Source organism: Myotis lucifugus, unplaced genomic scaffold (genome assembly GCF_000147115.1).
Source record: "Myotis lucifugus unplaced genomic scaffold, Myoluc2.0 scaffold_110, whole genome shotgun sequence".
NCBI classification, from domain to species: Eukaryota; Metazoa; Chordata; class Mammalia; order Chiroptera; family Vespertilionidae; genus Myotis; species Myotis lucifugus.
Genome location: NW_005871158.1, coordinates 2,917,026 through 2,935,709, shown reverse-complemented (window position 1 = coordinate 2,935,709; position 18,684 = coordinate 2,917,026). Strand labels below are relative to the sequence as shown.

Below are 18,684 nucleotides of genomic sequence, written 5' to 3'. Positions count from 1 at the left end.
CAGGCAGGGTCGATGGGGAGGTTGGGGCACTGCCTTGTCACCCACAGAGCAGGGTCGATCAGGGGGTTGGGGCACTCCCCCCCACCCCCCCGTCACACTCAGGGCAGGGCCGATGGGGAGGCTGCGGCTCTACCCTGTCACACACAGAGCAGGGCGGATAAGGGAGGTTGTGGCCCTGCCCCCGTCACACACAGAGCTGCAGGGCGATCAGAGGGTTTGGGCGCTGCCCCGTCATACTGCTCCAGGGGCCAGGAGGCCTCCGTGGCTCCCGCAGATCCCAGTGCTAGGAGGCCTCGCCTGCTCCGCTGATCCCGGATTTCGGGAGGCCTTCTGGCTCCGCTGGATCCCAGGCTGGGAGGCTCATGGTCCGCTGATCCCGGTGCTGGGAGGATATTACCCTTTTACTATATAGGATAGAGGCCTGGTGCACGGGTGGGGGCCGGCTGGTTTGCCCTGAAGGTGTCCTGGATCAGGGTGGGGGTCCCCACTGGGGTGCCTGGCCAGTCTGGATGAGGGGATGATGGCTGTTTGCAGCTGGTCACACCCCCTTCTGGTTGGGGGTCCCCACTGGGTGCCTGGCCAGTCTGGGTGAGGGGCTGAGGGCCGTTTTCAGGCTGGCGGGTGACTGAAGCTCCCAACCTCTCCTTTTTTTCTTTTTTCTTTTATTCTGGGATTTATTTACCTTCTATGGCTGTCACTGGAGCTGAGAGCTGGCTTTAGCTCTGAGGCTCGGCTGCAGCTCTGAGACCTCGGCTGCAGCTCTGAGACCTCTGCTGCTGAAAGCAGGTACTGGGTTTGTTTGGGTTCTATAATTGAAACACTGTTGCGGTCCTGCTGGCTGAAGCCCTGCTGGCTGAAAGCAGGTTTCTGGAGTTTGTTTAGCTTCTATACTTGCAACATTGTTTCTTAGAGTGCAAGCTCAGAGGCCTGCAATGGCAGACGGGGAACCTTGGCTTCCTCCATCACTGGAGCAAGCAAGCCTCCTGTTCGCTTCAGTGCCTGGCTGCCGGCCGCCATCTTGGTTGGCAGTTAATTTGCATAAGGATATGCTGATTAGCCAATGGGAAGGGTGTTGGGGTTATGGTCAATTTGCATGTTTCTCTTTTATTAGATAGGAGGATACACACACACATACACACACACACACAAACACACACTTTTTAATTGATTTCAGAGAGGAAAAGAGAGAGGGAGAGCTAGAAACATCAATGATGAGAGAGAATCATTGATTAGCTGCCTCCTGCATGCCCCACAATGCAGTCATGTGCCCTGACCGCCTTCCCAGACCTTTTAACTTTGGTTTGCCCCAGGGTCTCTGCCCTTAGGTCTCTGGTCTCCTGTATATATGATCATTCCCTTAGTGATGTCATCCAATCTCATAGCTTTAAATATTAAATAACTATGTGCTGTACTGAAACAAATGTTTTATTTGTTTCTTAATTAAGCATCTTCCTGTAATCTATTATAAAGTTGAAATTAAATATAGAGAATGTTTTAACAGTTTTTTAACTCAAAATTTGTCAATCATTTTTAATAGTTCTTTTTTTATAAAAAGAAAAAGGAATTTTAGGACAGGCAGTAGCTTCTTTTAAAATTTATTCACAAAGAACCATTAACTGCACAGTTGCTGTTAGCTCCCTGTTCTAAAACAATAGTCTTTTTATTGAAACACAAACTTTTCTGTAATATTTTATGGAATATAAAGATACTTTGTTTGACTTGTTTAACTTGGCACTGTTAGTTTTTATTAATAAAATGCACATGGGCATTTAAAAAACAAACAAACAAAAAACTATGTGCTGACAATTCTCAAATTTATTATCTCTAGCCTGGGCCTTTTCCTTGAATTCCAGACTTCTGTATCTAATGGTCTAGTTGACATTTCCACTTGAATATAAAATAGGCTTCTCAAACATAATATAGCCCAAACCGAGTTCCTCATTTTCCCCCTACAACTGATCCTTCTGCAGACAGCTCCATCCTAGTAAATGGCTACCCAATCCTTCCAGAATCCAGTTGCTCAAGCCAAAATTCTCATGCTTAAACTTGTCTCTCTTCATGTCCCATGTCCAATAAGCCATCAAGTCCTAATGGTTCTATCTTCAAAAAACAATCTGATTACTTATTACCTCCACTCCTTTCATCTTGGTCCATATCATTTCTTGTTTAGATGACTAAAACAGCATCCTAAAAGGTCTTCCTGCCTCTGCCCATCTATTTTAATTCTGAAATTATCAGCCAGAGTGCTGCTGTTAAAAATGTATCAGGTACTGTCATTCCTCTGTTCCGAATCTACCAACTGCTCCATCTCAGAGTAAAAGTCAAAGAATGACCATGGCTACAAGGCCTATATAATCTGTACCATACCCACCCCCATCCTGTATTTGTTTGACAATATCTCTTTGTAGCTTTGCCTCTGCTCATTTTTCCAGCCTCATCAGCATCCTTAATATTCTGTGAATATACTAGGTCTGCTCCTGCTCCTGCTCCAGAGCTTTTGCACTTTCTGTTTCTGGTCTGATGTATTTTTACAGATGGCTTGCTCTTTCACCACCTCTTAGATCTTTATACAAATGGCATAGTCTCAATGATGTATTCCCTGACCAAACTATTTAAAATGACTTCTTCCCTCGTCAGTACCACCCCCCTTTCCTTCTTGGGGGAAAAGGAGGAGAATGAACTGGGAAAGGGGATCACCACATATTATCACCACATAATAATAATATACATATTGTTTTTAAAAATTTACATATCCTCTTTATTAGAGTAGTTCCACGAGAGAAGGAATTTTTGTGTTTTGTTCACTGCTTTGTTGGTAGCAAAACAGAATCTAGCACATAACCAAAAAAGGTTAAAGAATAAGCATGTGAGGGGGAAAAAAGGCAAATATAGTTAAGTAGGAATTTCCTTTTCTGTGGTACTCAAAACCTCTAAAATAAAAACAAATTTAAGATTTAATGAATTCCTTTATTCATTCAGCAACAATGCATTGCATGCCTGCTTTATCTACACCATTTCAAGCACTGAGGAAAGCATGATAAGGTCTTTGCTTTCACTTCAAATACTTCCAGTGGCAGACTCACAAAATTTACTTGCTCTCCTATTTTTCCTTTTGCTGAGTCAAAATAATTTCAAGCACAGATGCTAAATAAATATATTTATTATTGTCTGAGTAATAATTTAAATATGAAAATAGGAATATTTGATATAAAGCATTTAAAAAGCATGGTTTCAAAATATAATTTAAAATTCAATACAAATAATGGGAAAAAGCTTGATTTATCACTGATGAGATTTAAAAAGAACTTTTGTGTCAAAATATAATTTTAATTAAAATCCAACTTAGAAAAGTCTCTTGAGTCAACACTGAGGACAGTGAACTATTACTGAACAACTTCAGATGTAACTACTATGACAGGAAAATCAATATAACATTCTGGATAAATGACTGTGATGCAATTCAGTGGAAAGGACAGCTCTAGTCACTGGGGAAAGATTCTTCAAAAAGCTGAAAAAGCTGCTTGATGTTTAAGTTGTAACAGGCTTTCAACTCTGGCTGCACATAGGAATCACCTGGGGGGCTTTAAAAAAAAATACTAATGTCCAGGCGGCAGAGTCAGAGGATGCTGCATGGACATACTTCCAGAAACAAGTTGGAATTACAACTGAAATACGGAAAGGCTTCCAAATAATCAACAGAAAACTCAAAGGAGAGAACCCTGATACCCAAGGACGGAAGGTGGAGACCACATAGAAACTGGCAGTAGGGGCGGAGGTGTGAAAGGGCTGGCCGGGCACCCACAGATGGCAACTGAAGTCCCAGAGAGATATCTCAGCTGTGGGGCTGGGGAGGGTGCCACTGAGAACTCTGGGATCTAATCCCCAAGCTGGGCTCCCCAGCAGAGAGCACCAAATTGAGGAGGGTACCCACATAACATCTAGCTGTGTAAAGCAGTGGGGTGCTGTCTGCTAGGAAGTGGCAGCTGAAAGTTTGGGCACCCTCTTAAAGGGCCAACGCAAAAAAATTCCCCACCTTGTGCTCTGGCAGAGGGAGGGTGAAGTAGAATGGAGCTGTCAGAGCAGAACCCAGGATTGGGGACTTGGGGGATAGAGCTCAGAAGGCACACACCCTAAGTTTCCTGTGTTGAGTCATTCCCTCAGGCAGCAGAGGACATCTTTCCCACATAGACATTTGCCTTGCCTGGGGGGAAGACAGTTGACACACCCTATTGGAAAATGCCTTGCCCTGAGGCCAGTTAAGAGATTAAAAGTAACAATTAGCCTCCAGGCAGAAACAACCACCCCTGACCAGAATCGAACCGGGACCCCTCAGTCCTCAGGCTGACGCACTATCCACTGAGCCAAACCAGCCAGGGCAGAACCTTCTTAAATAGAGTTATTATTTGGGGTCTAGGGAGATAAGTGAAATAACTATTTTTTTTTCACATCTTTGATACTAATGACTATCAAGACAACAAATGGTAGATTTCTTTTTAATTCTTGTGCTCCCCCTCCAGTTTTACTAAGGGGGGGGGGGGGTATGCAGAGTAATTGTATACATTTAAGGTATACAGCTTGATATTGATATGTTATATTGTGAAATTAAATTATACTATAGTCAAGCTAATTAACATATCCATTACCTCACATATAGTTATCTTTTTCTTTTTTTATGGTGAGAACACTTAAAATTTATCCTCTTGACTTTGACTTGGGGTCTAAACTCAACTACTAGTTGTGTGACTTGAGATTATCCTTCATTTGTAAAATGGGATAATACCACTATTTTGGGACATTAAATGACATAATATACGTAAAGTGCCAAGTACAACCTGGCACACAGTGAGTAGTGACCACATGTATTGACATGGGCTAAACATTATTAACAAAAGACCAAAAATAACATCCTGGACAATGGTTTCCAACTCAAAATGCCTAAATTCCTAGAGCATATTATAGTAATAATGGGTCAATCTTGCAGTTGTAGTCTAACATTTTTTCCAGTGGGTTTCTAGTAAGTACTGAGAACTTCAAAACAGTTTAAAAATACAAGCCATCCAATTAGATCTATAGAAAGATAGCTCTAGAAAATATAGTCAAAGTAAATTAAATTGCTAGTTAATCTATCCTAAGTGGGTGGAATAAAAAAATGAAGTACAAACTTTGTATTTGTAATACAAGATTAAAGGTCTTATTCTAGTATCTCTTCTGATATGTCTTCAGTGACTTTACCAGTTTGCTCAGAACAGTGATTACATAAACACTGTCTTCAGGAAACTGTATGGGAGGTCCTTTTAAAATCAATGAAACAGGACATCCAGTCTTCACCTTCCTTCAGCTAACCTTTCGGTTAATGATATTCACTTTCTGAGAAATCCTGAACAAATCCTAACCTTTAGTGCTTTCACATTGATATTTGGCCCAAACCCTTTTTGACAAAGCATTTAGTTAAGTATTCAAAAGGCCTTGGCCCGTGGTTGGCAAACTGCGGCTCTCGAGCCACATGTGGCTCTTTGGCCCCTTGAGTGTGGCTCTTCCTAAGCCTTAGGAGTACCCTAATTAAGTTAATAACAATGTACCTACCTATACAGTTTAAGTTTAAAAAATTTGGCTCTCAAAAGAAATTTCAATCGTTGTACTGTTGATATTTGGCTCTGTTGACTAATGAGTTTGCCGACCACTGGCCTAGGCCAATCTGAACATCACTTGTGGTATTCCTAAACTTGTATGTGATCAGTGATCTTGTGATTGTGTAGCTTCCATGATATCTAACAATCTCAGTAATGAGAACAATCACATCATTCAGATTTACCTGAACATTCACTTTCAGATATAAACATTCTAGATGAAATGAACTGAAAATGTCCTTACATGTTTGTTTTATCAATCAATAGCAGAATAAAATGCTGCAGTAATTAATGATGTTTGGGAAGTTAATTTTATGTATAAAATAGTGACATATTTCAATTACTTAGCAAAATAGATTTCTACTTAATAGTACTAATATATTTAATAGATTACTTTCTCAATAACATTGTATCTTTAAAATTTTTTATAAAAATTCAAATATAACATAATAATTAGATTTAATCATAATTCAATCTTTGCAGAGCTATATTATGTACTAGCATGTATATTAAAGAAAATAACACTTAAGAGCTGTATTTAAATTTTAGTTACTTCCATTTAATTCATAAATCTTTTAAGAAAAAGTCCTACTGGGGAATTCTCCAAATCTTGTAAGATGATGAATTAAAAACAATGTCACCTCAAAATACCAAGAGTTGGATAATATATATAAATTATGTAAAGAATAGGTGTACAATAATCCAAATATAATTTCTAATCAAAATAATAAAATATGTTAAGACCAAACTGTTAGAGAAAACTGATGTACATCAAACATTTTGGGGGTCAAATTTCAAAATAAAAACCTGTAAGAATGTCTTAAGATAACTCCTATAGTCTTGAGTCTATGAAGGCTAAACATATAAAATGTAAAATGTAATACATGATCCTTTTCTGTACTTGAAGATGAATTTGAGATTTGCCTAAACTGTGAATCCTACCTCCTTCTAGTAAATACGAGCTGAAAAATGTTTTCCTGAACTATCTTTTGGCACACAAAAAGGTTAGTGATGCTATTAAATGTGCAGGTTGAAAGTTGTCTATTTGGTATTTTTGATGTACAGTATACTGATTGCAGGAGAAATCTAACAGCTCACAGTGAAGAAATTGTTCCTGTACTATAATCTTAAACTTTTCAAATCTTACTATTACTGTTGACAACAATAAACCACAATGATAATTTATTTTTTGGATGAAATGATTCTTCTACCCTAGTTCATTTTATGTTAGTGGTATCTGGCTTTAATCACAGGCAAATATTGATTTTACTATTTGGCCATTTACATTTGGCCAAAATGTATATTTGGTACATCTGTACTAATAGGTATTTAGAGGTCTATCTCTATGCTTCTTGGTAGAGGACCTAGTCTTAGGCTGGTTGAATATTTTTACAATGACCGTTTTAGAAAAATCCCAACTGCTCTTCTTCTTAATTAATATTCTCTACTCTCCCTTTCTTTATTCTCCTTAACACTTCAAATCTGTTCTACACAATTCAATATTAAATTATTCACTGTTTGTACTGTTCACTGTGCTCACCTTATCTTCTCACAGGAGAGTTTTTCCTCAAGGATGGATAATTTAATATTTCATGATGCTTCTTTTGTATTACCCATGGTGCCTAGCACAGTGCTGGTCATTTGATATGTAGTTACTAATTCACTAAGATTCAAGATTAGTAACCACCTTTGGATTTTCATAATTTTCCTTCATAGTTTAAGCTATTCTATAAATAAACTAGTCAAAGCTAAATATCTCACAGTTTGAGCAAATAAAAGATTTCATTTAATAAAACACCGAAGTAATATTGTTTAGTGGTGGAGAAAATAGACACTGTATTTAGATTTAAGATACTATAGGTAAGTCACTTTCTTCATGCCTTAGGTAGATCTACCTATGGTTTCTGCAAGGCAATAACACTATAGTTAAAATAACAGAAAAAAATCATAATATTAGCACCAACCTGAAAGTTCGAACAAGATTTTTAAGTTGTGTGTAAATATCTCCTAGTGTAATCTGAAGAGGCCCCAAAAGTCCAGGCAATCTGAAAGTAAAAAAAAAAAATTACATTTCTTTTAAAATATAATTTAATTATATTTTTTTTTTGGGGGGGGGCGGGGAACTTGTCTAAGTCTGGATTTTCCGTAGGTAATAATGGCACTCAGGTGAAGGCAGTTAAGCTACGTTATAACTGGTAAGACGTCATAAGGAAATACTTCGTAATAACTGCACGACTTTGCTACAGTGTGAGGCTATGAAATATAAAAGTATCATTTTGGGTGCTATCTATATTCTTGTCTCTAGTTTTCTTATCTCTTTACTTTCAAACATTAGGCCAAATAGAAAAAAGACTAGGCAAGAGGAAATGTCCTCCAAGTGAGAGTAAAAATTGGTATATTTCTAGAGAGCAAGTTGACAATATATACATTTTTTTAAATGTGGATACTCTTTGACCCACTAACTTTTTCCCCCCAAAATATTTATTCTACAGAAGTCATCAGATAAACATAAAAAAGATGCTTGCTGCAGGAATACTTTTAGTAGGACCAAAGTGGAAACAATGTTCATCAATACGTGACTGGTCAAATATATACATATACATTATGATATACACATATATATAATGGAATATAATAGAATGTTTAAAATGATATGTGGCCCGGCCAGCATGGCTCAGTGACTGAATGCTGACCTATAAACAAGGAGGTCATGGTACGATTCCTGGTCAGGGCACATGCCTGGTTTACAAGCTCAATCCCCAGTGTGGGCGTGTAGGAGGCAGCCAATCAGTGATTCTCATTATTGATGTTTCTATCTCTCTCTCCCTTTCTGAAATCAATAAAAATATATTTTAAAAATGATTATGTGAATCTATTTTCTTAATGTAGAAAGATATTCATGATAAATGTTAAGTGAAAAATGCATAGAATATTGTCCAATTTTTACAAAAAACCCCATAAATATATAATGCTATTGTATATAATACATAGTATACACCAAATGTTTAATTTCTCCCAGGTTTATACTATAACAGAAGTAATCAAAGAGTATAGATTCACATATACACATATATATCAAGGATAAACATTAAATTATTAACTATAGTTATTGCTGAGTTGTGGGATTACAGGTGACTGTCACTTCTTTATAGCATTTTGTAATGCTTAAATTTTCTGCAATAAGCATGTGTTGCTTTTCTTTTTAAAACTTATTATGAAAGTTTCAAACATGTTCCAAATAGTGGTAACAACCTCATATATCTGTTCTCAGATTTTCTTACATATGCTTCATTTTTCTTCTTTCCTTTCTTTGCTATAATATTTTAAAGTGAATCCTTGACATGTCACTTGACCCCTAAGTATTTCCTCAGGTATCTCTAAATACAAAGGCATTTTCTTATACAACCACAATAAAATTATCATTGTAATTCCTTATTATTCCAAATTAAAAATAATTAATACATTAATAATAGTTCCTCAATATCATCAGTACATCTTTCATTTTATCTAAAAAATGCCCTTTTGCAATTGGTTTGTTTCAATGAGAAACAAAAAAAGTCTCATTTATTTTTTCTGCTCATCCATTTCATATAGGAAGAGGACACAAATCCTTCCTCTTCAGATCATGGCAATTATAATCTCTCCATAAACACAGCCACTAAAATCTATTATTAGGAGAAAATATGGTAGTCAAATGGGAAGGAAAGTCTTACTTTTATAATGGGAAAAATCTCAACTGCTTTTATAAACAACCAACCATCCCTAAACCGCCTATGCCACCATAATTATTCTGTTTTCAGTGTCCTTTGTGCTTCTTTTTCTGTAAGTTATTCCAACTCTTCTGAAATTTATTTCTTGTGCTAGTATCAATAATTTGGTCTTTGAGCAGGGGTCCTTTAGCATGTTCTGTTGCAGCCCAAACCCAGAAGGAACAGAATTTCTTCAATGACATGTCTACATGGTCTTAAATTTAAAACTGGGTACTTTTATTAACTAAAATTCTAGGAAACTATTTTCAGATAAATTCCTTTCTACTGATTATATACCAGTATGGATAACCCATGCCAACTTTAAAAACTATGTAACTAAAGTTAAGGATTGTTCTATAAATCAGATAATGGTGACTTACATTGTTTTCTAACCTAATATTCAACAGAAATGTATAAGTATGAAAACACATAAAAGGCAAAATTAATAACAGATTTATCATATATGAAGAGCCTAACATATAAAAGACATTCAATAAATATTATTTTAAAGAGTTATTTAAAATGTAAAACTTAAAGGAAGGAGTAAGGTCCTCATAATACTATGGCTTCCAAAATGTTTTTGTTATTTTGAATAAACCACATAATTAAGACTTCTCCACATACATACCACCTTAAGCAAGGACTGAAAACACCTTTCCATCTTTTCTATTAAAGAAAGAAAATGCAGGCTAAAAAGTTCAAAACAGCTCTCATACCTCTGGAAAAAAGATTGAAAGCTCCTTTTGAAAGAGAAACCAAGGTTGCAATTTTTAAATGTCATTTATGACTGGGCTAATTACAAGAACAGTAATTTCCACCACAGGAAGCTTAAAACTAAAGTGCAAAGTTGAGTTGAACAAAAACTCAAGTTGCTGAGTGTGAAAATGTTCTATGAATATGTATGCAGACTGAGTTAACAGACTGTTAAAACTTTACAAAGTCTTATTCACATGTGAAACTGATGTGACACATTTACCACAAATCAGTAATTAAATGGGTCTAGCTTTGATATTTTTTCCCCTCTGACTTCATTGGATTATTAAATTAAAGTGAGGTAGTTTGGTTTTCTACTCCCATAATCTCAACCTTCCTCTTTACTATGTGCATCTTGTACACAAAACTTAATTTCAGTATTTCCTTGGTAGGATATCTTAAAAATCAAAATTTCTCAGGTGAAGAAATCCATGTAAACCTTTCACATTATTCTTCACTGTTCAAAATTCAATAACACCTATATATTATGAACCCACAAATACCAAGTTAACTTAAAAATACTGTAAAAGTGGAATGACAATTACATACTTACACTTTACTCAATTTTTCGAGTACGATGCGTTTTCTAATCTGGTTCTGAGAACTTGAATCTATCAGTGGAAAGGTGGGATCATGCTGAATCACATTTTTAAACAAAGCAAAATAAAAATATGAATTTACATTCTTTCTTTGATTAGAATAATTAACATTAAAATACAAAAGTTAATACCTGTGGTATGGTAGAATGAAACCTAGACTTGAAATTTATAAAATTTAAATTTGAGTATCAGTTCAGATTTATGTGAACTTGCCTGAATCATTTGCCCACTTTTGAGTATTTTCTGATCTGCATTAAAAGGAATACTAATTAATACCTTCTTCATTGAATGAGAAAATGCATACAAAAAGACTTTGTAAACTACTAAATGCTATGTAAATGTAGGAAATTAAAAGATAAAAATTAGCAAATAATATAAATATATTATGGGGAATTCCACTTCTAGAAATGGCAGACAAGAAATGGCAAACCACTCCTCCTGCTGAGAAGTGAAAAAGCTGGGGGGAAAAACACGTTCGAAAGCATCAGATTGCTAACAAGGCGGTAAATAATTATGGCCTGAGATTCTGGAGAAGGTAATTCCAGAGAGGCCACTGACTAATTTCAGAAGAGACAATTTAGATAGTGAGAACCCAAGCACTGCTCTTCTAATAGACATTGGGGCATGCCAAGAAAGGAGAGGCACTAGCAACACTCCCCAAGTTAGAGACCAGGACTTAGAAGGATCACACTCTAGGAGTAAGAATGAATAGGAAACAGACTGGCTCTTTTAGGGACTGAAGCCCATCACCAAATCATCATAACTCCTGCTTGGATTAACGAGATATGGCACTGATACAAATTAGCCAGAAGCAAACATAAATCCATTCTAGAGGAAGATGCATTAGCCTGGGTCTCAAATTATCTCTGTAACTTTTAATATACAATGTTTGCCACATAATGAAACACTAAGACAATGTGATCAAAATCGGAAACATTAGTCCATAGAAGTCAATCCTCAGGGAATCCAGATAATGAAGCTATCAGTTTTATTTAAAATAAATGTTCAATATATTCAAAGAAATAACAAGGTTGAAAATTTCAGCAGAGAACTGAAAACTATATAAAAGAACTAAATGAAAATCCTACAAGTGAAAAATATAGTATTTTAAAGACTCAATGGATAGATTTAATAATGTGGAAATAACTGAAGAGAGAATGTTGACTTGGAAAATACCTAGAATGAAGCACAGTCACACCCAACACCCTTCTCCCCCCTCCACATAATGCAAAGCACAAAATAATATAAGAGACAAAGATGATACAGTGAAAAAGACTAACATAACTAACTGGAGCACCAGGTAATATTTGAGAATATTCTAAAACTGATGAAAGAAGTCAATTCATAGAATCAAGTATTACAACAAACAAAAGAACAAATATAACCATACCTACACAAAGGATTTTAAAATTGAGAGTAACCAAAGGAAAATAAAAAGGTCTTAAAAATAGCTAAAGGACTGGCCCTGAATCAAGGCCAGCAGTTTGCTGAAGCTGCTGGTTTCAAGCAGGAGCCTAAAGAAATGTCTTTCTATGGTCTGTTGGCCATTTCAGAACTTAGGAAATGTAATGGTCAATTCATTAGAAAGAAACATCTGAGTAAAAAAAAATAGCTAAAGGAGAAAACATGATATTTGCAAAAAAAAAAACCACACACACACACAAAACAGCAATAAGAGAAATAAATGGAAGCCAAAAGACAAGGGAATATTTTCAATGGGCTGAAAGAAAAAAAACTCTAATCTAGAATTCAATATCCAGAAAAATATCTTTCAAAGGTAAAAGTGAAATAAAAAATTTTGTTACAAACAAAAACATAAAATTAATCACTACAAAATGGCACTAACAGAAACAAAAGATATTCTTTAGGCCCAAGGCAAATGATTCCAGATGAAAGAAAAGAAATTCAGTAAAATAATGAAAGAGTAATTAATTGGACAAAACCAACTGAATACTGACTATAAATAATTTTGTAGAACTGAAAATGTAAAGAGGACAAAAATACACAACAAGAACACATAAGTAAAGAGCAGGTAAACTGAGTTACAGTTGTAAAGTTCTAATTGTCCAGGAAGGAATAAAAGTATTACATGACATTAGACTTTAATAAGGCAAAGACTCAGATTTTAATCTTTAGAGTAACCACTTATTAATTAGCAAAAGAATGTATAAGAAGCTAATGTAGGGTAAAAAATGAATTAATGATATTTAACACAAAGAAAGCAAAATAGGAAAGAAAGAGGAACACAGAATAGGTGGAATGCAGCAAGCAACGAACAAGTGAGATGATAGGTTTAAACCCAAACATCATTTATGACATTAAATGTAAATGGACTAAATCCTCCCCATAAAGGATAAGATGATCAGCCTATATTTAAAATAAGATAATCCTTGAAAATACTAGGGCATGTACCTGGGTTGCGGGCACATCCCCAGTAGGAGATGTGCAGGAGGCAGCTGATCGATGTTCCTCTCTCATCGATGTTTCTAACTCTCTCTCTCCCTTCCTCTCTGTAGAAAATCAATAAAATATATTTAAAAAAAAATGTAAATGGACTAAATCCTCCCCATAAAGGATAAGATGATCAGCCTATATTTAAAATAAGATAATCCTTGAAAATACTAATAAAAGAATGATAGTGTTAGCAAAGTAGACTTTAAGGGGAAAAATAATCAATGTAGAGAAAGGTTACTCCATAATGCTAAAAGTTTAATTTTCCAGGAAGATATACAATCTTACATTTGCACCCAATAACGTGGTCTCAAAATATTAAAAGTAAAATTCATAATACTAAAAGGAGAAATAATAAATCCATAATTAGCCCTAGCCAGTTTGGCTCAGTGGTTAGAGTGTTGGCCCATGGACTGAAGGGTCCCGGTTCCATTCCCAGTCAAGGGCATGTACCTTGGTTGGAGGTCTGATCCCCAACCCCTGTCGAGCAGTGTGTGGTGGAGAGGGGAGGAAACAAATTGATGTGTCTCTCTCATGTTGATGTTTCTCTCTCTCTCCCCCTCCTTCCATTTTGTCTGAAAATCAGTGGAAAAATATCCTTGGGTGAGGATTTAAAAAACAATGTAAATAAATAAGTAAATAAATAAATCCATAATTATGGTGACAGATTTTGACCTACCTCTCTAACTGATGGAATGAGCAAACAAACAACCAAAAAAAAAAAAGAAATCAATAATGCTTCTAAACTTTGATGTGCACACATTTCCCAAAAAGAAAATAATACACTTGTCACCATAAACAAAAATCAATCCCAGATGAATTGCAGATCTTAATGTGAAAGGAAAAACAACATAGATTCTAGAATATTAAACAACCTGGGCTAGGTAAAGATTTCTTAAAGAAGTCACTAAAAGGAGGAATTAATAAACTAAAGACACCAGTAATGAGTGAAAAGGCAAGTCTCAGAGCAGAAGATGGTATTCACAATACACATAACTAAAAATGGGCTTGAGTCCTGAATACATACAGAATTCCTACAGATCAACGGAAAAAAACAAAACAAAAACCTACATATATTCAATAGGTAAATGGGGGGAAAAAAGACACCTCAAAGCATTTCACAAAAGAGACTATCCAAATGGTCAATAAGCAAATGAAATAGTGCTCAACTCATTAATCATCAGAGAAATGTAACCAAAAAGCAATGCCACCAGAATGGTGAAAACTACCAATATCAAGTATTGTGAAAGTGTGGAGTCATGGAAATTCTCATAGTATGGTAGGGGAATACAAACTGCCACAGCCATTTTGGTAAACCATTTGTCATTATCTAGTATAGTTGCATGTATACCCATACATTATGACCCAGAAATTCTAGTCCTAGATACATACCCAACAGAAATGCATGCACATTAGCAGAGACATATATAAGAAAGTTCATACAGCAGTTCATGATAGCCCCAAACTGTAACAGCCTAAATGCTCATTAATATAAATAAATTGTGGTACATTGCTATAATGGAATACTATGTAGCAATTAAAGAATAAAACTAGAGTTAACAACACAAGTGATTCACAAACATAATGTTGCATGAACTAAATTGGACACCAACGAATATATACTGTGTGAATCCATTTATATACAGTTCAAAATTGGCAAAACTTATCTGTGCTATTATAATAGTCGTTCATTCTGGAAAGAGGTAATGGTCAGGAAAAGATATAGTGTGGCTCTGGTTTAGTTTTGTCCTGGGTAGTGCTCATTTGTGATAATTCAATGAGCTACAGCACTGAGTTATACTTCAATGGAAAAGTTCTAAAACGTTATGCAACAGAGGAGCAGTCAAATTTCAGGGATTAATTTTTCCTTCTTAAGGCTTATAAGCACAAAAATGATTAAAACAAATTATGTACTAAGATAGGTTTATGCAGCTGACAGAAATCAATGTTTCTCCATACTTAAAAGTTATAGATACTGTCTAAGAATACAGTTGAAGTGATTTCAAATACAGTACTGAGTTGGGTAATATTCTCTAGAAATATAAAATATTTCTAAATTTTTACTATATTTTCACTTTCACCTTCTTTATAAATCTCCAAATGTTTTTACAGCCACATTTACTCAGAAATCTTTAGTAACAAAGTTTTGTGGTTAAAACCAGACTATTGCCTACTCCTCTTCATATCAAATGACTTCATTTCCCAAACTACACATCAACCAAAACGGGGTATTAGAAATACTGAAAAATCTCCCTAGCCCTCAGTGGCATACATTCAGTCTCCACATATAATTGCTATTTACAGAGTACCAATTATATGACAGGCACTGTGATAAATGCTTTATATATGTTATCTTTAAAACGTGTAACTATTAAGCAAGGGAAGCTACTTATGATCCCATTCACAGATAAGCAATCAAACTCAAGAACTAACTTTTCATACAGCTAGTAAATGACAGAGCAGATATTCAAATCTAAGTCTTACCTGAATGTGCTATTTCCATTTTCTCTATTATTTCCCAATAAGTCTCCTTTAATATATTATTTTCATTCATAACATTTTAAATGGGCATGTTTGCCAAATATTATACAAATATTTTATCATTCAACTAGTAAGTCTACTCCACTGCATACAGTCCCACTGAAAATAACACAAAGATATGTATTCCATGTAGAAATCGGAAAGAATACATATAAACGAAGAAAAAACAAGCCTCTTCAGAGGTTCTACATATATGAAGAACTAGGTTTAAAGAAAATTCTGCCCCACAATTTGAGCCTATTTCTACATTACAGAAAAATGTTCCACATTTATGAAAATTTTCAGGGGCAAACTTCAACTTATTTGGAAAATCGTAATGCCATTACTGGAAATGGCATTTTAAACGAAAAGACTGACAAACTAAAAAAGTCTTCTGAAAATTTAACAATTATCTCCAGTATTTTTCTTCCTGCTCTAAGATTTGCTATGATGAGTGTTCCATATGTTAGCAACATAGAAAATCATCACCATTAAGACGTACCTCTTCTGAGTCTTGTGATTTGGTGGTTTCTTCATTTAAAACATACTGTCCTCTATAAAACTCTCTGATCCTTAGGTTTAATGTTTCAGTTTCCTTTTTCAAGCTCTCATAACTTGGCAGTGGTTTAATGGCTGTATCTGAGGCCCTGAAAGGCAAAGACTCATCCAAGCTGTCCTGAGATTCCCGCAAGGTGGGGGAATGACTATCTGGGTCAGAGTTTATGTCATCTTCATCAAGCTCTTCTTCTTTAACCAGAGGGACTGAAGAGGGTTTTAGACACACAGAAGCATAATTCTGGCCATACAAAAACCTCAAAGTTTCTTCTGTCTTCCACTCAATCAAAGTCTCCTTCAGAACTTTAAGTAAGTTTGCCTTTGCAACTTCAGGACACACCTGCACTGAACTAGAAGCTGACCTAGAAACTTGGTTTGATTTGACAAATTTCCTCTTAAAATGTTCAGCACTTTTCTTACTTATGCCTACTAAAGTTATTTCTGAACTATTGTATTTATTTTCAGGAATTTCTGAAGCATCTAAGTTTTCTCTCGAAGGACTATTTAAAGAAACCTGAGTATTTACCTTCTGTAAAGGAAGTTCACAAGTAGCAGCTTTCTCCTGACTATCTAATCTGCAATTGCCTAACTGCTCAGTAATACTTATTACTGCCTGTTCTTTGTCTTTATGCTTGAAGTTAGATTTTTCACAAGCTTTCTTTTTCATGATGCTTTTTATGTGCAGCTGTTGCCTTATACCCGTTGCATTTGGTCTGTTTCCTGGTAGAATGGAGGAAACAAAGTCTTGCTCATTATCACTGCTACTATCACTATGAATGCTAGAAGAATTAGATTCATATTGCTTCTCAATATGGCCAGGACTGTCAACATCTGATGTTTTAATGGTCTTACTGCATAACTGTACTTCTTCTCCAGAATGGCCACTGTAGAAGAAAAGAAACAAACTAACTGTAATAGAAAAGCAGAATGTCCCATGTATTTACACTTTGTACCTTTCAAGGTAGATATTTTTTATTCCCTATGCAAAGCCTTATTTATAGGCTTATATAAGCCTGTACACACACACACACACACACACACACACACACACTTCAGAAGAAAGCTATAATTACATAATTTCTTCAGTTCTTATTTATTTGATATAATTATCTTCTTTCCCCCTAATTATTTTTAAAATGTTAAAAGAGCCTTGGCCATGTTGCTCAATGATTAGCACATTGGCCTGAGCACCGAAGGGTCACGGGTTCAATTCCTGCTCAAGGGCACGTACCTGGGTTGCAGGTTCAACCCCGTTAGGTTGGGGTGAGTGTGAAAGGCAACCAATCGATGTCTCTCTCTCACATCAATGTCTCTCTCTCTCTCTCTCTCTCTCTCTCTCTCTCTCTCTCTCCACTCCCTCCTTCCCTTTCTCCCATTTCTCAAAATAAATAAATAAATAACAGCAACAACAACAACAAAAACAACCTACTGAACTATTTTTTATTTTAGCCTGTTCCATTGTTTCATATATCCTTTTTTAAAAAAGGTTTTCTTTTGAAAACTTCATTACTGGTTTCTCAAACAAGCAAACAAGCATATATATGTATGTACGTACACACACACACACTTACATATTTATTATAGGGAGCTTTGTTTAGGCTTTGAAAGATCTACATAAACAAAAAGCTAATGACCATAACGCCTTAACAACGGAACAACCAGTTGCTATGATGCCCACCATGGCCAGCGAACCAGCCCGATCAGGGGGTGGGGCCGGCCGGACAACCTCCCGCAGCCCCTCCCCCCGGCCGATCTGCCCCTGATCAGACTCTCCAACCATGACCATGATCAAAGGCAGGCCGGCTGGCCAAACGTGCCCCCCCCCCCACCTTCCCCCAGCTTGCCCGCCCCTTATTGCACCCCCTCACCCAAAAAGGGTACTGAACCAACCTCCTGGGGCCCTCCCCCTGGCCGCCCGCCCCCATCCCCCATGAGCCCCCACCACCCTGATCGGCCCATAGCTCTCCCCAGGCCAGCCCACCCCCTATGGACCCCTACCACCCTGATTGGCCTGCAGCCCTCCCCTTGGCTGGCCCTGCCCTTGATCAGCACCCCCACCCTGATCAGAGGCAGGGCCAGCCAGCTAACCACCCATGGCCCCTCCCCCAGCCCGCTGGCCCCCGTTCGGCACCTCCCACCCCATTTGGGGGTGGGATCCACCAGCCTATGACCCGAGGCCCCTCCCCCAAGCCAGCCCAGCCCTGATGGGGGTGGGCTGGCCGGCCAACTTCCCACCATCTCCTCCTCCTGACAGGCCCAGCCCCAATCCGCCCTGATTGGGGCAGGGCCAGCTGGACTCCACCTGTGCATGAATTCATGCACTGGGCCTCTAGTATAAATATAAAAAGAGATGTTTAAACATTTTCCAACTCTAGTTGATAGAACTACAGAAAGTTCCAAAGAATGAAAAACACAAGGAAGTCAGTCACA

The 18,684-nt window shown here is 36.8% G+C and overlaps 1 protein-coding gene and 2 non-coding genes across 9 annotated transcripts in view; 1 reads left to right on the top strand and 2 right to left on the bottom strand.

Annotated features, from left to right (window-relative positions):
- Window positions 1-18,684, bottom strand: part of RPAP2 (RNA polymerase II associated protein 2) — a 107,268-nt gene that overhangs the window by 50,683 nt on the left and 37,901 nt on the right. For 3 of the 7 annotated variants that reach the window (XM_006093180.3, XM_023757651.1, XM_023757650.1), the window contains 3 exons: window positions 16,202-17,138; window positions 10,683-10,765; window positions 7,592-7,672 (listed from right to left, as the gene is read on the bottom strand). In XM_006093180.3, coding sequence (XP_006093242.1) covers window positions 7,592-7,672; window positions 10,683-10,765; window positions 16,202-17,138 — 1,101 coding nt within the window. Of the gene's footprint in view, window positions 1-7,591; window positions 7,673-10,682; window positions 10,766-10,859; window positions 10,977-16,201; window positions 17,139-18,684 lie in introns of those variants that run through there. The other 4 variants (XR_002830367.1, XR_002830368.1, XR_002830366.1 and 1 more) reach the window with 4 other exon arrangements.
- LOC111826923 lies at window positions 9,195-9,329 on the bottom strand. Its single transcript, XR_002830376.1, has one exon. It is a non-coding gene; the product is annotated as a small nucleolar RNA SNORA29 (small nucleolar RNA).
- On the top strand, window positions 12,188-12,324 carry LOC111826922. The gene has a single exon (XR_002830375.1). It is a non-coding gene; the product is annotated as a small nucleolar RNA SNORA2/SNORA34 family (small nucleolar RNA).